Here is a 25,376-nt window from a genome sequence, read left to right as displayed (position 1 = left end):
CCCTCCAGAACGGAGACAATCTCCTTCGGCGTCGCAGTACCCACGAGGTCCGACCACGTGCGAATCCAGGACGGCGCCATCGTGGCTGACGGAGGAGGAGGAAGACCACCAGGAGTCGCTGCGTTTTGCGCCCTCGCCCACGTGCGATTCATGGGGGCAGCCATCATGGTCCACGACGACTAGGAGCGACCAGCAGGGGTCCTCAGCATCAACATCGGCGGCATGCAGTGACGCCCAGGGGCCAACGGTGGCGTCGATCTCCCTGGACCAGACTAAGCACCACAGGCTTGAGAATTCAATGATGGATATCAAGGTAAATGGTCGAACTGTGAATTGTCTGTTTGACAGTGGGAGCACCGAGAGTTTCATACACCCTGACACTGCTAAAAGGTGTGGACTCCGGGTTCTCCCTGCCAAGCAGACAATTTCCATGGCATCACGGTCCCGGTCTGTACCGATCCAAGGACGATGTATGGTAACTCTAGAGGTACAGGGCACAATTTACGAGCAATACAGGCTCCTTGTGTTACCTCACCTTTGTGCGCCAATTCTCCTCGGACTAAATTTTATGGTCCACATGAAGAGTGTGATCCTACAGTACGGTGGGCCACTCCCTTCACTGGCAGTAGGGAATCAGCCGCAGCCTCCAAATTGCCCAAAGCGCCCCGCATGCAATCTTTCCACTCTGAAAATCACTACACCATCCTATTTAAGAATCTGGTACCAGGCTGCAAGCCCATCGCTACTAAAAGTAGGCGTTACAGCGCTGAAGACCGGATCTTTATTAGATCTGAGGTTCAGCGGCTCCTCAAGGAAGGGATCATACAGGCCAGTGCTAGTCCGTGGAGAGCGCAGGTCGTGGTAGTCAAAAGCGGGAACAAACCTCGGATGGTCATCGACTACAGTCAGACCATTAACCGTTATACGCAGCTGGATGCGTATCCTCTCCCGCGCATTTCTGATATGGTCAATCAGATTGCGCAGTACCGAGTGTTCTCTACCATAGACCTTAAGTCCGCCTACCATCAACTCCCCATCCGCCCAGAGGACCGACAATATACGGCTTTTGAGGCGGATGGTCGTCTATACCATTTCCTCAGGGTTCCATTTGGTGTCACCAATGGGGTCTCGGTCTTCCAGCGTGCTATGGACCGAATGGTGGACCAGAACGGGTTGCGGGCTACCTTCCCGTACCTGGATAACGTCACCATCTGCGGCCATGACCAGCAGGACCATGACACGAATCTCCAACACTTTCTGCGCACCGCATCTCGCCTGAATCTGACCTATAACAGGGAGAAGTGCGTATTCCGTACGCGCAGGTTAGCCATCCTCGGATACGTGGTGGAAAACGGGGTCATTGGCCCTGATCCAGACCGTATGCGCCCCCTTACTGAACTTCCCTTGCCCGCTAGCACGAAAGCACTGAGGAGATGCCTCGGGTTCTTTTCGTACTATGCGCAGTGGGTCCCCAACTACGCGGACAAAGCTCGTCCGCTCATCAAGTCCACGACCTTCCCACTTACGCCGGAGGCCCAATTGGCCTTCAAGGCTTTGAAAAGCGACATTTCGAAATCCACGATGCACGCAGTGGATGAATCCATCCCTTTCCAGGTGGAGAGTGATGCATCTGATTTCGCCCTAGCCGCCACACTAAACCAGGCAGGCAGGCCCATCGCGTTCTTTTCCCGCACCCTTCAAGGCCCCGAAATTCGGCACTCAGCGGTGGAGAAGGAGGCTCAGGCCATTGTGGAGGCAGTCAGACACTGGCGCCATTACCTGGCGGGGAAGCGGTTCACTCTGATCACGGATCAACGATCCGTGGCGTTTATGTTCAGCAACACGCAGAGGGGCAAGATCAAGAACGATAAGATCTTGCGGTGGAGAATTGAGCTCTCCACCTATAATTACGATATTATGTATCGTCCAGGGAAGCTCAATGAGCCCTCGGATGCCCTCTCGCGCGGAACATGCGCCATCATGCAGGAGGACCGCTTGAAGGCCCTCCACAATGACCTGTGTCATCCTGGAGTCACCCGACTCTACCATTTCGTCAAAGCCCGCAACCTGCCCTACTCGGTGGAGGATGTCAGGTCAGTGACGAGAAGCTGTCGGATTTGCGCAGAATGCAAACCACACTTTTATCGACCAGACCGGGCACAATTGGTCAAGGCCACTCGCCCTTTTGAGAGGCTGAGCGTGGATTTTAAGGGCCCCCATCCCTCAACGGACCGGAACGTCTATTTCCTCAACATAATAGACGAGTACTCCCGGTTCCCGTTTGTTGTCCCCTTTGCGGACACGTCGACTGCCACCGTCATCAAGGCATTCAGTGAGCTTTTTACCCTGTTCGGGTACCCCTGCTACATTCATAGCGACAGGGGCTCGTCGTTCATCAGCAACGACTTGAGGCAATTCCTGCTCTCATTCGGGATTGCCTCTAGTAGAACCACGAGCTACAACCCTAGGGGTAACGGACAGGTGGAAAGGGAGAATGCTACAGTCTGGAAGGCTGTCCTACTGGCACTGAAATCCAGGGGCCTTCCAGTCTCCCGTTGGCAGGAGGTCCTTCCAAATGCGCTCCATTCTATCCGCTCCCTCCTGTGTACGGCAACCAATGCTACTCCCCACGAGAGGATGTTCTCATTCCCTCGGAAGTCGTCCTCGGGGATCTCATTACCAGCCTGGTTGACGTACCCAGGACCCGTCCTTCTGCGGCGACATATGAGGGCTCGCAGGTCCGACCCCTTGGTCGAACTGGTCCAACTCCTCCACGCCAATCCTCAGTATGCCTATGTGGCATATCCTGACGGGCGAGTGGACACTGTCTCCATTCGAGACCTGGCGCCCGCAGGGGACGTAGCAACTCCTGTCGCTCCCATACCCCCTGTCACGAATCCCCTACTACTCATTTCTTCCCCAGACGTGGCGCGGTCAGCACCGGGACCAGTGCATAACAGTTCTACTCCCATGTACAGCTTGCCTGAGACTCGGAGATCGGCGCCACCACCGAAGGTTCCAGGATCCCCTGCACCATCGCCTCACCAGGGCCAACCGGCCCGGGAGTCCTTGAGGGGACAGCCGGACGTTGTTTTGGAGAGAACGCCACCGCAAGCACCTGCTCCGGTTTCGCAACCGGTGTTGAGGAGATCACAGCGACGGTGCGGTCCTCCAGACCGTCTGGACTTGTGAATTTTGTACATATGACCTGTTTTTTTTTGCACCCCGCCGGCCTTTGTTTTTAAAGGAGGGGTGAATGTGGTGAACCATCGTTGGTTACCACTGGGGGTTGTTCTTATGTTACTGTTGGGTTAGGGTGTTGTCACTGTGGGGGTTGTACAATGTTGTTGGGTTAGGGTGTTTACCTGTTGTAAATGTTATTATGGCACATCCCGGTGGGGCCCCACCTCCGGAGGAGAGGTATAAGACCCTCTGCTCCGGCAGGACCCCTTCAGTCTGAACTGGTGTATTCGTGTTAGTTAGTTCCATTGTTAGACAATAAAAGCCTTCAATACTGAAGCCTTGTTCCACGTGCTTGATTGTCGCGCATCATATGGATCACATGCATTGCCAGCAACTCATTTTGCTCTCTTAAACCTAACCAAATAGAACTTATTCAACTATTAGAAGATTTGTTTGCGCTGTGAGCTCTAGTACAGTATCATAAAGTAACGCAATGCGGGTTGACCTTATACTACACAGAGTTCCCAACAGCATGGTATTGGGGAAACATTGCATTAGGTTTATGAGGGAAAGTTATCACACAGCACCAACTGACTGGAATAATATAAGGCAAGTCCTGGGAGTGAGTAATTCATTTAGCAGCAAGGGATTAATGGTTTATTATTGCTTCATTCATTGACTTTCTTAACCTCCTGCATGGCACATTACAAAAAGCTGCAGCAAAGGGGAAAAGTTTGCCAAAATATTTGTAATCATAAAATAAATGGGAAGTGTTGTTGGATACCATTCGGTGGGCCTTAATGGCATATTTGTAGCCTTAAGTAGGTTAACTATATGTCTTTATTAACTACAAAAGCTATGTACTTATATACACTAAAGGGTTCAAGCTAGGAACTGTCTCCGTGCCTGCTTGTGCACATCGCTCTGTCCAACACTACACTGACCCCTAGGTCTGGGTCAGGTGTTCTGTTACATCACTGTGGGGGCAACACTGTACTCAGTCCCATGTTAACCCTGTATGTGCCAGACCCTTCTATTACATAAGAGAGTCTTTGCATTAAGATATTAACTTTTATTGGTACCATTTTATCTTTCAGGAATCCCATTCGTCTACCGTGGCCTTCCATGTCCTTATGCTTCAGCTATCCTAGCCTGCACTTCTATATTGACTGGAGGCAATCGCTTTATCCTGTATATTGCTGCAGTGGTGATGATTCTGTTCATGACTGACCAGGGCAACTACCCCCATGACAAGGTCCTAGAGTCACAGATCTGGAAAAAAGTAGTTTACATTGGAGGTGGGTAGGACTGTCTAGACAATGAGCTTGTGTACAAACTGAGGGTATGCATTTTTAGTTCATTCCAGATTCATATGCTTTTCATTGATGTTAGCAGAAGTGCTCATCATTTTGTAATATAAAGAGATTCTGTGATGCTATGGGTACAGAAATAGTTGTTTTCATTGTCTTATTTTAAAAGATATTTAAAATATTTGTATAAAATTATGAAAGGCATAGATAGGGTGAACGGTGGGAAGCTTTTTCCCAGGTCGGTGGTGACGTTCATGAGGAGTCATAGGTTCAAGGTGAGGGGGGGGGTTTAACACGGACATCAGAAGGACGTATTTTACACAGAGGGTGGTGGGGGCCTGGAATGCGCTGCCGGGCAAGGTGGTGGAGGCGGACACACTGGGAACGTTTAAGATTTATCTAGATAGCCACATGAATGGAGTGGGAATGGAGAGATACAAAAGAATGGTCTAGTTTGGACCAGGGAGCGGCGCAGGCTTGGAGGGCCGAAGGGCCTGTTCCTATGCTGTATTGTTCTTTGTTCTTTATTTACATGCTGGAATGAGATTGGAAAGTTTAAATTGTTCTCTTTTTGGATCAGAGAATTTGATCGGCATTGTAATAAAACTTATGTGAACGACTGGTATGTTGAGCCATGAGAAAGTGGCCGGAATTTTACTGCCACACCCGTCCTGGAATCAGGACAGGCGCGGCTCGCAGAACGGAATTCTCCGTTGGCCTTGAACGCGATTTTACGAGCCTCGCCCAAGCGAGGTCATAAAATACCGGCCAGTGTCCCTGTCAAACTTCAATTTGTAACGATCCTTTTAAGGCTTATGACTTCAATTACTCTGCACTCTTCAAATGAATCATATGTTGGATTACAGTCAAACTGAGATTTTTTCTTTAAAAGTTCAATTGTTATTAAGTAAACACAGACTCAAAAGACCTTTCACAGATTACTTATTGTTAAATCAGGGACTATTGAGGCTAGAATGCATTTGCCAGTTTCATGTGGTTCTAAAGAAAAGTCACTGACCTTTAATGTTAACTCAGTTTCTTTCTCCAGCAGTGCTGCCACATCTGCTAAGTATTTCCAGCATTTTCTGTCTTTATTATACATAAATGCTAAGTGCTGTATTCATTATCTAGTTTTTAGTATCACCTTAATATGAACCATATTTCAGAACAGGATGTATATTTTTCTCTATAGGACAGGGCATATGATTGCAAGCATATGACAGTATCAAAAATAACAGATAGCATATAGTGTTCAGATAATCTTGTAAATCACAAGTTTGGGATTTAGCAATATAATGTGAACTTCCAACAATGGTTCCCCCGAAGCATGAGATTTAATACTCTAACAATGATGCATATATACTACACTGTAAAATCCATATGATCATTATGTGATCATTAAATTATAAAATAAAAATTATTCCATTAACCAAGAGAAATTAAATTCTATCGATGTTTTAAAATTAATTTTTCTTAAACAAGTACTTTATTTAAGCGCAAATGTATTTAGAAGAAAATAGAGGCTATATTGAATATTTTAATATTTAATATTTAAGGAGAATTAATATTTCTTCTCTGTTTTCTAGGTCTGATGGTGTTGTTTTGCTGTCCATTATGGCTGGCCTGCATATATTATCTGATTTGGTGTTTCTCCTACACTCTCTTCCCATCTACTCTGTGGAGCTGCAAGCGTTAACTCCATGTTTCATGCTTTCCCTTCACAGCGACAGGCTTGGTGCTGCAACCAGAGCCCAAGAGTCATTCTTGTCAAATGGCAGAAAGACAGCCTCGTGAAAACTGTAGAAGGATTATCTTTTTTGACCTAGCTAACAGGCTGATATTATCTCCATTTCTGTTTAATTTTTCTGGAAATTCTGGAGGTATTTTTTTCTTTTTATTTTACATTCCAAAACAGTTTAGCTTATTCACAGGCATTTGGATATAAGTTGCCTCTTTCTGATATTTTATCCTATTCCTCAAAAAACAGACACAAAATATATTATTCCTCTATTTCAGTTGTGAGTTCTGGAGAATGCGATTGCAATGTTGAAATTGCTCATGAAAAGTTTGAGCACATTTTTAATATATTCAGAGAAGTATTAATGTATTCAGAATATTATTTTTTCCTAATTCTGAACTTTTCACTTTAATAAAGTGAAACAATGTCTTATTCTCCATGATACCTGGTAACGAGAATAAGCCCAAGATATTTACTGGAGAATTAATTATGTGATCAATAATAACTTAAGACATTGGAGCACTGGTCCTTTAAATCATCATCTCATGTCATATAAAGCCATGCTTCTTTTAGTCATCCTTTTTCACCCCTGCTTTCACCACTAACCTCTGCAACTCATTCCAGAGTAACAGCATATAATTGTTTTCAAGTTTACTCTCAATGTTTTATTTTCCTGTCTATCAACCAGCAATGTAAGCAAAGAAGGATACCGAGTGGATAAATGCTTTGCATAAAATTCCAATAGGCACTTTCCACCTTTTACAGCTGCCTGAATATGTTAGCAACCCCTGCTTAGTGGTCCATAGACTGAAAAGACCATCTATCTTGGTACAAAGCATTGGACACATCGCTGCTCAGGCTACACTTGAGGGCTACTGAGGCATCCTGCCACTTTCAGAACCCAACAACAGTTGAAATTGAGTTACCCTTCAAATATTGTTAGACGCGGAGTCAGACATAATGAAATTCTCCTTGAATGTTATTTTGCTGTACTGAGGTACATATGGCTGGTCCAGTGTCAAGGTATATAACCTAACTAGTTTAGAAGAGGTCACGCTATCCTTGACCGCCTTCAGACCAGATCTAGTGAAAGGCATAGTTTAGTCATAAGAAAACATGCCTCCCCAGTCAGGTCAGCTACAGCATGGACTGGTTTATGGTTTGCGCTAATCAGCAAATGTTGAACTGCATTGGCCTGTGGAATAACACCAATGGGGTCTTAGTTTTTCTGCCAACGACTCTTAAGTGCATAGTGAAGTGAAGGATTCCTATCTTTGAATAATGAAATTGACTGTGGTGCATGATGCACATCCTGCCATAGGCCGGAAACCTCCAACCTTGTCCTTAGCTGGGATTCTCCAGTCCTGCTGCAGTGAATGGAGTTTTGGTAGAGCGCCAAATTGTCTGTTCCAGCTGGCAGCAGTGGTGGGGCGAATGAGATTGGAAAATCCTTCCCATAATCTTTTCATTTTCTCAGCCACATTTTTCAGATGAACCAAGGATTAGGGATCTCAGGTCAGTGATACACTCCTGCAAATCCCTGGATCAATTTAATGTAAGAGTTCTACATTTCATACACTGGCAGCACAAGCCACATAAACCAGTTCTGTTATCACTCTCTTTGGAAGTTTCAACCCAAGCCATTTTTTAATAGTTGTTTCTGGGCAGTGAAGGCTTAGTACCACAGATAAATCCCCATTTTCCTTCCATGATTAGTTGTTTATAGCGGGCCCTGAATAAAGGACTATAAGCTATGTCCAATACACTTTGGCCTGCTTCTTCCACTCTTCATTTGGTGCAGAAAAAATTTAGGAATTCTGTCTGGAGTGAGATGCTCTATACTTCATGAAACGAAATCTAAATTCTTGGACTTGAGAGAGATGCTTTAGGCCCATGTCATGAAACAAAAAAGAATAGCATCATGCCAGGTTCACTGAAGAGAATTTTGTCCCAACTGATGATGTGCGAAATGCACTTTTTGCTACCTCAAATTTAAAAATCTCAGATCAGTGTACTATTTAAGTGCTGGAAATGGTCATTAGAACTACCACCATTACTTGTGCCTTTGCATCTTTGGTTTCTTAATTGATCAGACAAATTTCTTGGTAATTCTTATATTGGTGGCTACTTACCTGGTGCAGAAGTTCCTGAAATACTTGCTAAAAACAATTCAAAACCATGTGCCAAGGCAAATCAGTACTTTTACTTTCACACTGTAATGGCAAAAATGTTCTCCTATTATAGTATCAAATCTTCAAAAAAATCCTCTTATCAGTGCACTGACCCCTAAAATAAGACAACAGCAAAAGAGAGATCAGAAGAAACCTGTCCGTGCCCTTTCATTTATCTCCATAACAAACTGTTGATTTTCTTCCAACTTCTCTTCTGAGTGTGCAACCAGTGATTAGGTTTAAATGATATCAATTTAAATGATTATTTACATTATCACTTCTTAAGTTAATTGCTGCAGTCAGTCCCTAACTGAGGATGATGCAGTTTAGACAATGTCACTGCATTATTTCACCCTTAACACAGTGGAGGAAGGAGGCACTTCACATTTCTTGTGTCTATAAATGAAGGATACTACTACATGCCTGATTTTTGTTCTACAAGATTTCGGCAAACTGATTGACATGCAGATATTCAGGATGGGTAACTGCTTTCTGCCTAGATAAAATGTTCACAAGAGAATACAGTCCATCTGAAGGCATTTTCCATGCAACAATAACTACCAGGAATGTCTCAGGTTCCCTTTTCCTTCACATTCATTTTAATCCCCAGGTTGTTTTACCAAATATCAATCTTTATTTTCAGCCTGCTGTATTGGATGTGATGAAAACTTTAATAAGATCTCTCACAGTGATTCTTTGCAGACTCTTGCTTTGTTACTGCTGTTACAAATAGATAAAACATGGCCATGCACAGACATACACTGCTGTGTTCCAAATTTCACCTTTGTATCAGGTTGAAAACTATAATTTGCAGCCCTTTTATATATCATCTTTATATATCACCCTGATGAGAGTTTGTTGTGTAGTGCAAGAGAGTCACTTTCAGGATGACCAGGCCAGAATCTATTTTAAACAGGTTAATACCAGCATTAGACTGTGGACTCAGGAGGAATCATCATGGCATATTCACAAATTGAAACAAAGAGGATGGTGCTTTCAAGGAGCACTTTGGCTTGCCAATTGCTCCAACTATGAATGAACAATATAATTGGTACGCTTTTACAGCTGTTTTAGAACTTGGTCCTAGATATGTGAGCTTTCATCTGAGACTTTGCATAAGTGCAGTCACTGGATCAAACAGTATTCATTGTGTATTCTGTTATATAACAGGTAAAAGTTTAAATGCATAAAGATTAACTTTAACTCAATTTTCTACAAATGAAAATGTCATCTTAAAATATTTTTGGTAGTTCATGTCACATAACGACAGCATAATTGAGAACATTTAACACTGAAGCAATGAACCATCACTGTTGGCGCCACTGGTGAATGAATAAATTCTGTATTTAGCATTTGAAACATCAGAAATTTTTGTAAATGTTTTAAGGATTGTATTGTAAGTTCCATCTGTTTGTAATCAGGCCATCTGATGTATGGGAATAAAATTAATTAAATCCTGTTTATTACATGTGTGTGTGGGGGAGAGAGGGGTGGAAGGGGACAGAGTCTTATCCATATTTAAGGATCATATTCTGTGGATCTCAGCATTTCTCCCTTGAAAACCTTAAGCTTGTAATTTCTAGAGTCAGTCCTTAATTGACAAATCTTTGTAATCTGTACGTGAAAGGAAAAGTGAATCCAACTTTTATTGGTTTAAATTTTTATTACTGGAATGCAGTATAAACAGAATATATAATGAGTAACTGTGCGCTTATATCCTATACATGATTTGTAACTGATAGTATGATATTATGACTAAGCTATTGGTAACAAAATTTAGAAAATGTGTCAGACATTATGGTTCAACGTATCCTGTGAGACCACAAAGATCTGATCTATTCTAATGGCTGTGGCCACAACATTCCATCACCCTCAAAGCGAGAACTCCTTTACTAGGCACAATAATTTTAAAACTATTGAATATAACTTTCAGCACTTAGTGTTGAAGGTTACATTTAATACTTTGGATGATATAATTACAATGTCTCCTTAACTCTGAACCCAGGATATTGCACATTGCTTCAAGTAATAGTGGATGCATTTCTGCTTCTGTGCCAAATATTTTTTGTAGCCCATTCATAAACAGTTCCTACTGTACAAAAATTGGATCCCAATAATAACATTTTCATTTATGAGAACAAAAATTACATAAATATGGTTGACAAAACCTGCTGTTAAAGAAATAAAATGATTGAAGAGAATTTTCTATAGCATCAACCGTACTATTTTCTTTTTATAAGTAGTATTTTGCACCGCAGATTGCACTTTGAATACAAAACCCGGGTCAACTGCTGTGTAAGCATGTTAAACTTTGTGAGCGTTGAAACTGCATTGAAGGGCACTAGTGATCACAGTTTAAATCAGTAATAGATACAAACAGTGGTTGGTAAATTAAGTGGTTTGTATTATCTTTTAAGTACTCATCCCAACTTTTAATATAAATTCAGACTGGCAAAAGCAGTATTCTGTACTGAAGATCAGAACAAACCCAGAGCTAATATTAATGTAGGGATTAAACGCCAAACAAGTCTAATTTAGAGAGGAGAGGATGAAATGTCAGTTATATTATTTTGCAATGGTGATTGATTTCCACTATGATTTTTTGTCTCATTTATCAAATATTATATGGAAAAATAAATTGTAACGTTTGTGAGAAATCTTCTGGGAAAGGTAATTAGTGCCAAAAAGCCACTGTTACCAAACAAGTATAAATTGATTTTGCATGCTATATTTTAAGTTTTACTTTATTACATTTGTTGGAATGTTACAGCTTTGTATGGTGATTATTGGAAAAGATACATTTCAGCAGAGTTGGGAGTGAAACAAAAGAACAGGAAAAGGTCTTTGAGCTGATCCAGTTTAGCCAACTATTAAGTCTTCTTGCTAGACCTGAACTGATTATATAGCCCATAGTTAGTTCCTGCTCTCCACTAAATTAGGGATTGCTTCAGTTTCTTTCTTGAAGCCTGCTATTAAGTCAGCAATTTTTGTTCTCATTAATATTCTATCCCATAGTGTCCATGATGATGTGAATCAAAATATTCAAAGCTCAGTTTATTTTAAGTCATGATGAACTTTGTTCAAATTTTTAAACTCTCCTCAAATGTTTCATGGCTGCTGAAAATATATTTTGAATGCTCAAAAAGTGAAATTGAAATACGTTTTTTGAACTCAATTTGATTTTAAGGACTTTGAACATGGTAATAGTTCATGGAACAGTAATGGAATTCCACATTGGCTTATTCTATTTGCATATGTGTTTTAATATGGTTTTTTATATATATATATATTTGGTCATGATTTTGTCTTAAAAGTTTTAGATAAATAGTTAAAATCCATATTCCTTCCATATTCTGTTGCAAATAGATGATGGTGTGTAGAACAGAACAATAATGTTAATGCATGATTTTTTTTTTAATTTTTAGAAAATACGAGGAGAGGTAAACACTAAAGGTCCCTCTCCGCTGAAAATAAATGTAATGTGTATGCACCAGTCATGAGGTATGAGAAAGTTGCATCCTTAAGGATAAAGCGATAATGGATTCACTGTTTAGTGGCCAAAAACATAAAATCCATTGATAGAACTATCAGCCATTAGGGTTTCATCTTTACTGTTTAAACTCTATAACATTGTTGTGCACCTTTTAGGATTGTGTATTTTTTAGATTCAAACTAAAGACTCCCAGAGCACTTTTGGGGTCAGCTTAGGTGTACAAATATCACATTGAGGTCAACAAATGAACCAGCTTCTGTTTGAGGATTTTGTTGTATTCAGTATAACTCAAGATCCTCCTTTCTGAAAGATTCAAGTTTTGGGCACTTCAGGCAGATGAAACTTCAATAATTGGTTTGTGAGTGACATGTAAAGAGGTAAACCAATTGCAGGCTACTGACTAAAAATTCAAATGAATGTGACCAACTTTCTTTTATATTCTAGAACTTGTGAACTGCTTTTGAGCCATACAGATGTTTTCTATAAAAATAATAATGCATGTTTTATGTGAAATTCCTATTCTTTGTGACTCAAAAGGTGTATGTTGCACGTCTGATCTAAATGCTGAACTGTTTTTCATCTTAATAGCTATTTCTGTTTAAATTGTATTAGACAAACTTTGTGACTGCAGTCTAGTCAAAATGAGCTGAATATTACTTTTGATATGTGCCATTGACAGTAAAAGCAGTATCTGGTCATTTCTTTTCCATTTTGTATATGGCATTATTCAGAATGTAAACTTGTTTGCACAATGTATTATGAGTACTTTAAAATGGACCTTCTGGTAAAGAATTTGGATAAATTCAGACAACTGCAAATTGTATAATTTTGTGTTGAATGCCAAAGTGTTTATACAGCATTCAACAAATATTAATAACATTCAAAGTGGGGAGAAGCTTGATAGGTTACTTCATGCTCTTATGAAAATGTATATACATATTAAATACTAAAATCTTTCCCAATCAGATGTAACAGACTGAGATACCCTGAAAAACAGTGCTAGCTTGGATCTTTAAAAAGAATACACATAGGGCCGATTCTCCAATCTCGCCTGCAGCTGGGATTCTCTGGTCCCGCTGCAGTGAATGGAAATTTGGTTGAGTGCTAAATTCTCCGTTTTTGCTGGCAGTGGCGGCCGGGTGTAAACAGCCAGAAAATCCCGCTGTAAACAAGTCATATTTGGCATAGCAGTTCAAATATTTTCTCAATACTGAATAGCAGCAGCATATTGGGCACAAGCTGCTTCTGCAATCATTCTGTTACTTGTCTTTTTGTTTTTGTAAGAAAATATAACAGTTGCCTCCAAGTGAAAAGCCATTTTGTGGAGACATAACCACAATGCCACAAGTGTTCCAGTGGGGAGGTTGTTGCAATGTGTGTGTTTAACATGCATCCAAATCACTGAACTATTCACTTTGAAAGCTGGCTGCCAACTTTCAATAAATATATTTTTATTTTTCCTGTTATTTAACAATCCCTTATTCTGGAGGTCAGCTGATACTGATATGTAATGAGTCACTGAAGAGTGGACAATAATATCAGAAATTGCCTCATCTTTGATTCTCTGCCCTATTCCCCTGCAGGGAAGGTTCTTAACCTACCTGCAATTGAGTTTGTGTTGTGCAAAATTGTTGCAAACTCACTTTAATATTTGGTGAGACAACAGATTTATGCAGTGCTTTATGCCAGCAGTCAAGCCTCTTGGGAAGACTTGATTAACTTGGCTTTGGGAAAGGAAAGTTTGTTGTAAACAAGGAAACAAATGTAGAATCTGCTATTGATCTATCAATTTGCATTGTAACAATATGCAGATAGCAACTAACTAAATCTGTTGATGACAAATTTTTGGTTGCTTTCTCCCAATGCTGGATTAAAGAGTTTCAGCCCGATGATAGAACATTTTTGGTAGCAGCTTAGAAGTTTGAAGTTTTCATACATGTAATACCTGTAGTTCAATTATACATTTTTGAACATAAAACTACTGTTTTCCCCAGTAAAATAAAATAATTGTTAAATGAATTGTGTTTTGTGTACTAAATATTTTTAGGTCATAAACCAATGGTAGGAAGCAAATTGCCCAGTTAATGTATTTTGTATCATTATGTCGTCAACTTCAAAGTAATGATGCTAATTTTATTGAGCTGAAACTAAGCTAAGCTCACCTTTGCTGGGAAACTGACCAATTCTGTTTTGAGCAGTTCTGAATTGACTCCAGAATTTTGAGTCCATCTGCTTGTGTTGTTGATCAGTTCAGTACCATTGAGCGAACATCTTGGTCCCCAACTGCAGCCAGATTTAAACAGCACTCAACTTTCTATTTTTTTTATTCTCATTTTGTGAAATCCTGATGGTCTGCCACAAGTCTGAAATTTTCCTTTTTTACAATACTTCACTCAAGGGCAGTATTTTCTGAACCCTGGGTGGAAGGGATGCACTGGGGAAGGAGGAGGTAGAGTGGATGACGGGATAATAACGGGTGCCACTGTGGGACAGCCCCCCAACACATTCCCAACTCTGCCAAAGTTTTCCCAAGGTAGGCAGGAAGGCATCAGCTTACCCACTGAATGGAAGTGAACTTAACCCAGTAGCATTTTGGCAGTTGAATCCAAGAATAAGCTCATCATACTTGAAGATCTCAAAGTAGGAGTTGGGAATGTGTCTTAGGCACTCATGACATTGGCAATTGTGAAAATAGTCGACTTCTGCTGGAATTCTGCACAGAATATGAACTCTATTCCAGCAGAAAGCCAGATTGAAGACTACTTGGAGGTACCCATACTCAAAGAACTGACACCTTTTGGATTTTATTCTGGTCATAATACACACCAAAGATACCAGTGCCGACCATTCGCTGCTTCAAACTATAGTTGCCTTCAGAACCAAGCATCACCCAAAAGGAAAAGGCCACAAACAAGAAAAAGTCCATAGATTCTATGCAGCAAAAGTAAAAGCAGGTTCCAGAGCAAGTTTGAAGATGACTCCGCAATGACCCGATTCCAAGCAGTGATGTTAAACAGTTAAAATCCACCCTAATAGAAACAACTGCAGATGCAATTGGCTTCTCAATCAGAAGATAAACTAGATTGTTTGGATGAAAATGGCAGAAATCCAAGAACTTCGTCAAAAGAAACATTCTGCCACAATAGATTACATTCATGCCCTGATGACCAAGTTACAAAAGTTGAACAAATGCCTGCAATGCTTTACAAAACAACCTCCGAGACATCACCGAGACAACACTTGCTGATGGAATAAAATCTATACAGATATGAAAGATGAATTCCTTCTACAAAGCCTTCAGATCTGTAGAAGGACCTTCCTACCAGGTCCAGGCACGACTAAAATCTTTGTATGACACAACTCTGGTCATTGTCCATCATTGAATATATTTAAGACTGAGATGAACAGATTTTTGAGATCTCAGGGATCAGCTGGAGCCCAAGTTCAGCCATGATCATACTGAATGGTGGAACAGACTCAATGGACTGTGATCTATTCCTGCTCCCAATTCTTTTGGATAAAGAGTCTATCTTACAACAATAGTCAGAATACTTTGAGAGCCCTTTAGGTAACCAGTAGTGTCAGTAAGGTACAGGAGATGTCCATTACAAAGTTCTCCCAGAGAGAATGGAAATTTGAACTGGATGAACCATGAAGAAATCAAGACTGCTACAGCACAATGAAAATCACACAAAGCCCTTAAAATAGATGAGATTCAAGTTAAAGTCTATAAACAGGAAGGATATTTGATTCTTGATTAGCATGTTTACAGCATGCTGGGAGAAAGGAACAGTACCACAGAATCTTTGAGATGTGGTGATTGTCTCCCTCTACAGAGACAAGGGAAAGAAGTCTGACTCCTCAAACTGTAGAGGCATTATCTTACTCTCCTGATAGGTCAAATCTTGGCCTGAGTGCTTCTGATTAGAGTTGTTCTAACAATAACTGAAGAAAGGCTCTCAGAAAGTGTGTGGATTCAGACTCAAGAGAGGATCTACAGACTTAACCTTTGTCCTGAGACAGATCCAGGAGAAATGTAAAGAACAAATGGGCTTGTACATTACTTTTGTAATCCCACAAATGTATTCAATGCAGACAGCCAGACTCGATCTAGATTGAGGTGCCATCCAAAATTCCTCATCCTTCTCTGACAACTGCACAAAGACCACAAAAATTAGGACAAGTAGAATGGAGCCTCTGAGACAGCTTCCCTATCTCTAGTGGTCATATATAATTCTGTTTTGGATATGGGCTTCACTGGCAAGCCCAGCATTTGTTGCCCATCCCTAATTGCTCTTGAGAAGGTGGCGGTGACACATCTTCATAACTGCTGCAGCTCAGGCAAGGGTGTGTGCTGAAACTGACTCTTTATTTTCTTCAGTATGGTGTTTCAAAAAGCAAAGGCAGGCTTGACAGAGAGCATGTACATTCATTTCCAAACAGACTGTAGTCCTTTCAAACTGTGACAACTATTGACACATGCCAAAACTATATACGAGTTTAAGGAGATTATATTTTCAGGCAATTACAACACGGGAGGCAATGCAGCTCATTGTACACTGTTTCTCTGAGGCAGCAAGTTCCTTTGGTCTTACAGCACTTTATTTTCTTTAGGTTAATAGTATCAACCACGGCCCCGAGAAAATTACAGTTGACTGCAGATCTGTATTGATAGCAACAAACTCAGTGCAGTAAAACAGTATCTCAAATTATGTCACTGTCATGAAGGACATAAAAATTGACTGTCCAAGGTTAACAGTTCCTTTGCTTGCCTCTCAAAACATGCCTGGTGAAACAATTTATTATGTATCTCTACCAAAATTTAAGTACATAAAACAATTGTCATCCTCACCTTTTTGTAAAGGTCAGAATCATGTGTTCTGTACAGAAAACAAATTAAGCACTTCCATCAATACTGTCTTTGATCTGTCATGAACATCAAGTGATCAAGCTGCATCACAAAAATTGAAGTTCTCAACAGAGTCAATCTGTCCACTGTTAAATGCATTTTCTTACAACACCAATTACACTGGGCAGGACATGTTTCACGCATGGAGGAACGTAGAATGCCAAAGTAGTGCTTTATGATGAACAATGCTTCAGTAAGGGAGATCAAAGTGAACCTCACAGACGCCTCCACCTCTCTAGCTGACGTTGACCTCCTGTGGGAACAGGAGGCTAGAACATAAACAGCTGCACTTAACCAGGAGAGAGCAAACTACTCATTTAAAGCAAACAAATGCAAAACTGAAGAAAGGCATAGACCACTGAAGGAGTCTGCTTCTATCAGGCTCCCTCCAAACCAGGAGCTCATGTGGCTCAACAGATTAAGAGCCTGCAAATCAAGAATTGACTTCTTCTGACATGAATGATCACATCAACAACCACAGAGACAAGCCTTCCCATTGTCTTCCACTGCAAATCTGCCAGGTGGTGCATCAGCATTTTGCTAGCTGAATAGCAGTTCCCCACTGCATAGGGAAGATGCCAGTTGGGAAAGCCTCATTCATCTCTCCACTGTCTCCCTCCTAGAGCCATCATGCGTTGTTTCCCTCTCAAATCCAAGAGCCTGCTTGCTTGGATCCTCTAAATTTTTATTTTGAACTTATCCCTCTGAGGGCGCTTCCAAGTGGAGGCATTTATCACTCAGTGTATCTGTTCAGGGCAAATCTTGTCAACTTTCTTCCCGTCCAACTCACTCCTCCTACTGAGGATCTGCCTGTGTAGCAGTTCTCACTGGCCCTCTAAGCTATTCAATTCATGTATGACCAAGACTATCACTATCTGTTGTAGTCTTTCAGTCTGGCGTCTTTATTGAACTGAATGTAAGATAGCTGTCCCCAAACATTTTCTCATGGCAGAGGTCACATGACTATGGCAAGCCAGGTAGGACATGTAGTAGTAATTGAATTTTAAAACCTAATCATCCCCTTTTACATAATGAACAACAGACAACTTTGCTTACATGTTTAACTGTGAGTTACCCAAGTTACCCATAATACCAGATCTGTTCTAATTAACAAATTGCTTGTTATTTTCATCAACCTTTGCACATGCATTGCTTACACAGTTGTTAAATCGTGCAAGTTTCATAATGGTACACGCGAGTTGTCATTGGCTGTACATCTAGATCAGTGGTTCCCAAACTTTTTTCACTGGGCCGCACTTTCGGAATAAAAATTTGCTCACACCACACCGAATTTTTTATTGATAAGAAATACATTCAAAAACAAAAAAAAACAACTCCTAGCAGTGCTTGATTCATAACATAGAACACAACTACTTTATAATATGATCATGGAACATCCAGAAAGTATAAAACAATGCTTGTTTAAACCATGTTTAAATGTTTCTTTGAATATCCTTGAATCTTCCCGCCACACTTGCCATCCTCTCTCGCCGCACCAGTGTGGCGCGCCGCACTCTTTGGGAACCACTGATCGAGATGGTGTTCCTTCTCCGAGGAGTGTTGTTCCTGTAGCTCATATTGTTGCTGTGTTAACTATTGTTGTTCCATTTTTGCTGTTGGAAATCAGTGAATCTCTAGGAGTGATGGTTGTCCTGTACTATGTGTAGCTTGTGGGATCCCATCTTCCTAATCGGCCATCTGCAGTGAAAGAACCGTGTCTGTAGTTGTTTGTTTGTGCCTGCGGCTGTGCCGGTATGTTCAGTCATTCACTTCAACTGCACAAGATTGAATGACAAATGCTCTACACTTGAGCTGACTCGCAGTGAAAACATTAGAGGTTTGTACTTGCACTCCAATTCTCAACTCTGGCAATTGTTTGGCAGTTTTCTCAAAATAGCCTCCTGCCATTTCACCTTGATCTTTTTCACTCATAGTTGTTATGACCTCTGGCTTTAGTATGTTTTTAGCTGTTAGAAGAGTAGTTTGGGTATTTTTTTATTCATTCACAAAATGTGGCTGTCACTATTGTCTATCCCTAACTTAAGAGTCAACCACATTGCTGTGGATCTGAAGTCACATATAAGGAAGACCAGGTAAAGATGGCAGATTTCGTTCCCTAAAGGACATGAGTGAACCAGATGGGTTTTTACGTCAATCGATTCCAGATTTTTATTTAATTCTCACTTTGGTGGGATTTGAACCCAGGTCCCCAGATCTTGTCCTGGATTATTAGTCCAGTGACAATACCACTACACTACCACGTCCCTTTGTGGTGTGACATTAGTCTTTGGATTTGACTAATATCCATGTCTTCAGTTAATGTGTTTCTCTACTTAAGAATTGCCTTGAATACATTTGTGCTAGATTTGCTCAATTTCTTGATTCCTTTGGCAATTTTCGCTGTCACATATCCCATTATGCTGTTGTGACCGCAGGTGTGCCCTTGATGCTCTCTGGCCATCCTTTCATCACTATTTCTTGCAGCATGTGGAGAGTTGCATCTTATTGGATAGTTCGTTTGATTTGAGCAAGGTGCTTATCTCAGTGAGCGGAATTCTCCCATTGCGGACTAATCCTGTGGCGGGGATGGGAACCTCATGTTTTTCCCACTGCAGAGGCCAGCAGGAAAACACATGAAATTTTACAGCCCCAACCTTATCAATTATGCAGCCTAGGGTTTTGCACCGTTTTTCTGATGTGAGGCAGGGCTGATGTCACATAGCTGCTATTATATCCGGGTGCAAGATTGAAAAGAGGCCTAACAGTCCTGACCCACATTTGAAGAAAGAAGATGAACCTCCTGAAAACGAAGAGGATCTCCAGGAATATTCTGAGGCTGGAAGGTGGACTACCTCTTAGAATCTTAGAATCCCTACAGCACAGAAAGAGGCCATTCGGCCCATCGAGTCTGCACCGACCACAATCCCACCCAGGCCCTACCCCCATATATTTTACCCACTACGCATCCCAGGACACTAAGGGCAATTTTTAGCTTGGCCAATCAACCTAACCCGCACATCTTTGGACTGTGGGAGGAAACCGGAGCACCCGGAGGAAACCCACGCAGACACGAGGAGAATGTGCAAACTCCACACAGACATTGACCCAAGCCAGGAATCGAACCCAGTTCGCTGGAGCTGTGAAGCAGCAGTGCTAACCACTGTGCTACCGTGCCTCCAGGACATCGAATGTGAAAGATACACCTGTAGATATTAGGCCACCCGCAACCCACTGTTGTGGCGTTTTGGGGTTGCATCAGTGTTTCTCTTGATAGCTACCAGAAACTTCTGTTTCTTGAAATTAATCAAGTTATAATTCAAAGTCTCCCTTTGTTGAATTTGTTTCCACAAATTTACTATTTAGACATGTCAAATCCTCATTTAAATGTTCTACTTCCTGTGACAGTTAAAATGTTCTCACCAATTCTTGTTTTTTGTGAAAACCCGCCGCCAGCGGGCTAAATGCTGCTTTTCCTGTTACCACACACTGCCAATTTGGGAAAACTCCACCCATAGAAACTCCTACTGTCATCTTTATATATTGGCCAGCTTTCTCTCGTACTCCAATTTTACCCTCCTTATCAATCTTTTTGTCATTCTTTGATCTTTATATTCTTCCCAATCTTCTGACCAGCACTTCCTTGTGCACACATATGCTTTTTCTTTAAGTTTAATACTGTCTTTTAACCATTTAGTTAACCACAGATGATGGGCCCTTCCCTTGGAATTTTGCTTTCTCATTAGAACGTGTTTATTTTGAAATATTCCTTTAAATATCTGCCACTGAATATTTGTTCATCTATCCCTTAACTATATTTACCAGTTCACTTTAGCTAGCTCCGCTTTCATGCCCTCATAATTGCTCTTATTCAAGTTTAAAATACTAGTCTTGGCTGACGGTCCTCATCCTCCACTGCTCTGCACCCTTTGACTGAAATTGATTGCTTGGCTGCACAATAGAAGACAATGATAACAGTATCAGAAGCTGACAGCCTGGAAGATGCCAACAATTTCCTGATTCCTGAGCTTCAGGTTAAAAAATGACTGGTAAAAGGAGAGGGTGTTAATGGGATTTATGAATGGAGGCAGGGAGCATGCCGATGAATATTTTGCATCTGGTTTTAACAAGAAAGAAGGTGCTGCACAGGTCATGGCAAAAAAGGTGGTCGTTCAAATACTTGAAGGATTTAAAATTGATAAGGACAAGTTGTTGGATAGGCTGTCTGTACTTAAATTTGACAAGACACCAGGGCCAGATGAGAAGCATCCAAGGATACTGGGGGAGTATAGTAAGGAGCTGAGGACACAGCCTTATAGGGCACCAGTATAGAGAATGATTGTAGAGGAGTGCCATGCTGGTCCATCACTTCTTATGTGACAGACAGTGCTGGACGCTTACACATTATCCTCACCATCTAGCAATCGTGTGATGACACCAACCTGAAACAAGAAAAGGTGCAGTTAAATGTTCTTTAAAAATCTCAGAGAACATTTAGTTAGCTCTGACTCTTCAGTCCTGTTTGAAACATGTTGTCAAATCACAGAGGCAATTTCCAATTGTTTAACCCATGACCACCTGGGCCTCTTGCCTTCAAAAGCCTCTCTGACCAACAGGCCAGTTCTTCCAATGCAACATAAAAGCAAATTACTGCGGATGCTGGAATCTGAAACCAGAAGAGGAAATGCTGGAAAATCTCAGGTCCGGCAGCATCTATAATGAGAGAAAAGAGCTGACGTTTCAAGTCCAGATGACCCTTTGTTTTGTGACACTATCAATGTGATAAATGGGATGGATTCAGAACAGAGTTAGCAATTCAAAACTGAGCACCAATGAGGTGCTGTAGGCCATCAGCAACATTGGATTTGAATAAAATAAGTGAAACTTGCTCATTGTTTTTCTTAGCATTGGCTTCAGGGGGATTCTTTTGAAAGTTGGTCTCAATAGGGACTGTAACAAATTCAGATTCTTTCTCTGATTGAAGATATGTTGTAAGAGTCAGAACCTGGGACTGCTGGTTTAGAAAGGACACTGGAGTATCAGGCTGGGGAGGAAGGAACACTTAGTGACAGCTGGAGATGTTGGAAAACAGCCAAATTAAAAATGCAGAGAAAACATGTGCAAGATGTGGCAAAGACAGTACAGAAAGCATTCATAGCTAATGATAAGGCAAAGGAAAGGCATTGCTTTGATAGAAAATGAAGTAGCTGAGTCCAGCGTTAACATTATAGAGCTAAAGAAACAAAGATATGCTTTTGAATGTAAATTAGAAATTCAAGAGGAAACGACAACATTTTTCAATGATCATCAGCTGGTTCAACAATTACCTTCTCTCCATCTTAAAGTCAGAAATGAGTATGTTCACATACAATTGAAGAGTGTTCAGTATCATTCATGACTCCACAGATGCTGAAACAAGTGTCTGCATGAAGACAGGGCTGGATAACATTCAGTCTTAGATTGATAAGTGGCAAAAATATTTGTGGCTTACAAGTGATTGGCAATCCCCAATAAGAGAAAATTTAATTACTTTCCATGGGTGATGGTAATCCAGTGGGTCACCATTAACAGTGGTTAGCACTGCTGCCTCAACACCAGAGACCCGGGTTCAATTCCTGGCTTGGGTCACCATCTGTGTGGAGTTTGCACGTTCTCCTTGTGTCTGCGTGGGTTTCCTCCGGGTGTTCCGGTTTCCTCCCAGTCTGAAAGATGTGCTGGTTAGGTGCATTGACCCGAACAGAGTGTGGCGACTAGGGGAATTTCACAGCGACTTCATTGCAGTGTTAATGTAAGCCTACTTATGACTAATAAATAAACTTTTACTTTTAACCAGAAACCTATTTGACCCAGCCATATAAATAAATACTGTGGCTACAAAAGCAGGTCAGACATGAGCTATACAGTGATAGGTGACTCACCAAATCTTATCTAGCATCTACAAAAATACAAGTCAGGAACATGTTGGAATTCTCCCCACTAGCCTGGATGAGTGAATCTAGACACCATTCGGAACAAAACAGCCCAGTTGATTCATGAAGCAATGAAAAGTGCCTAGAATTCCTGCGGAATTCTTGCAGTGATGTCTTGTGACTGAGATGATTGGTCTCCAACAACCATCTTCCTTATGTGTTAGGTGTAACTCCTACCAATTGAGAGTGACCCACCCCCAGATTTCCACTGACTTCCACTTAGCTAGGACTACTTGACATCACATTCGGTCAAATGCAACACTGATATCAAAAGCAGTCACTTGTCACCCAATCTCTGGAGTTCAGCTCTTTTCTCTTTGGATCAGGGCTATAATGAGATCAGGAGCCGAATGATCTTGCCAGAACCCAAAACGAGGTATAACCTGCTCACCAATGCTTAATGTTGCTTGATAGCAATGCTGAGAGTAAACTTCTAGAGTGGCAATTGGTAGGATCTGATTTGTCTTGCCTTATGTGGATAGGACATACCTGGACAATTTCACACACTTTCGGTTGGATGCCAGTATCACGAGTTACAATCCCAGATGTTACTATTGAACATTCAGGTCCGAAAGTGGAACACTGGCTCAACAGACCATAACTTTTATTAGAGACATGGATAAACAGAATCACAGGACTGCCAATTAACTATTAACAAAAAAACATTTATTCAATAAGGACAGATTAACTGTAATAAACTACTCTCTCACTTCCACTGTACTTTTATAGTTATGTACAGATTTATAAGAATGATGCAAGTTACAAAATATCTTAAGGGAATAAGGTTACACTTCCCTTTCTCTTTGTTCTTTGGGGTTTTAGTTCAGTCGGGCAGCATGGTCAGTGCAGGCTTGGGAGGTCAAAGGGCCTGTTCCTGCGCTGTAATTTTCTTTGTTCTCCTTTTGAAACAAGAAAATCCAGAACCTCCAATAGCCTGACTTTCTTCACCAAAGTCCGAGAATTCTCAGAACTATCTTCAACCTTACCCTCTCTCTGATTCAGAGAGAGCACATTTCACCTGTACCACTGCTACAGTTTCAACAGCCATTTTCTTTTCTGGCACTACCTTTCCTGCTACTGCAATTTTTCTCCCACTTAGTTTCCAGCAATCTGCCTGAACATGTCCCACCTTGTTACAGCTTGAGCCTCAGAATGCCACTTCTACCCTCAGTGCCTTCCTTTCTGATCAGAGGAGAAATTTCCTGACCATTCCCAGCTTTCCCTTCTCCTCCTTGATCCTTTTCAGGTTTATAAGGATGACAAAAAAAGTTAGCCATCTCTGTTGCCTGTCTAGATGTTTTAACTCTCAGTTCTTCAACCTGGGTGCTAACTACCCAAGAAAGTGAATATTTAATTCCTCCACGAGAAGTACTTCCCCAAGACCTTCAGAGGTTTCTCTATCCTTAATGCCCGTATCCAACAGTCAAAATAATTTTGCCTTACCCTCAAATTCAATAGAGGTCTTTCCTGGCTGTTTTCTTGCATCGTGAAATTTATGTCTGTATGCCTCAGGAACGAACTCATGCATAAAGGATAGCTTTCTTTACTGCATCATACTCTACAGATACCTCTTCTGACAATGATGCATACACCTCATGAGCTTTACCTACCAACTCACTCTGCAATAGAAATGTCCAGATCCCTTTTGGTTATTGTATTTGTTAAGCAACCTTTTCAAAATAAATAAAAATGCCTCTACATCCCTTTTCTCAAATAATGGAATAACTTGTATAAATTCAAACATCTCTCCATTAGGCTCTTGTCTAGAAATTAGTCTTTCCTTACTTTCTTCTGGTGTCTTTTTTATTATCACCTTTTTAAGATGAAATTCTTTGCTAACCTGTCCATTTCCAATTCCCTTTCCCATCCTCTTTCACTTTTTTTCCTTCATTTCAAGTATCTTCATTTTTATTTCTCTTTCTATTTCTAATTGTTTCATTTGTAACTGAATTTTAGCCAATTCAAATGCCTCACCCTTTAGAGAACTTGATCTTACAGGTAGCCCTTGCAATTTCAAATGTTTCAATATACTTTCAATTATGTCAGCTTCCTTACCCCTGCATGTAACCCTAACTGCAATTTATTTGCCAATTCAGTTAACTGACTTTTGGTCACTTCCTGTAAAATAATCAGGGTTACATTTTCCATCTTTTAGGAAAGACTTAGCAACCTCCAATGCCATTTTGGATTTCAACCAGCACAATATACCTCACAATAACTCCAATTCTTATGTCCAGTAACTCAGTATTTACACTTGATCTTTTTTTAAAAGGAAGAGTAAGAGCAAGAATTTACCCATGGAGTTGTGATTAGTAACCATCACAGTGACATGGTTGAGGGAGGGGCAGGATTGGCAGCTCAACGTTCCGTGATATAGGCCGGAAATTTATCACACCAGGCGGGCGCGGCTCGCAGAACAGAATTCTCCATTGGCCTCAGGCAGGATTTTACAAGCCTCGCCTGAGCAAGGTCATAAAATACCGGCCATACAATCTTCAGGCAAAAGGATTAGTTATTAATAATTTGCATTATTAGTTACAGAATCAATTACTGCAGCAAGGAGAGATGACATCTTGAAGGAGGCATTGAATGAAGCTTTGTGTGTA

The 25,376-nt window shown here is 41.1% G+C and overlaps 1 protein-coding gene across 1 annotated transcript in view; it reads left to right on the top strand.

The window, feature by feature from the left end:
• The window catches only part of tmem269 (transmembrane protein 269), a 38,803-nt gene extending 32,614 nt beyond the window's left edge, over positions 1-6,189 (top strand). The window contains exons 7-8 of the mRNA XM_078238473.1: positions 4,281-4,481; positions 6,080-6,189. Of these exons, the coding sequence (XP_078094599.1) occupies positions 4,281-4,481; positions 6,080-6,189 (311 nt within the window). The remainder of the gene's footprint in view (positions 1-4,280; positions 4,482-6,079) is intronic.
• The last annotated feature ends 19,187 nt before the right edge of the window (positions 6,190-25,376 follow it).

The sequence above is a fragment of the Mustelus asterias genome, chromosome 22, assembly GCF_964213995.1.
Source record: "Mustelus asterias chromosome 22, sMusAst1.hap1.1, whole genome shotgun sequence".
Taxonomy (NCBI): Eukaryota; Metazoa; Chordata; class Chondrichthyes; order Carcharhiniformes; family Triakidae; genus Mustelus; species Mustelus asterias.
The sequence above is the reverse complement of the archived record's forward strand: the minus strand, read 5'-3'. Positions and strand labels throughout refer to the sequence as shown.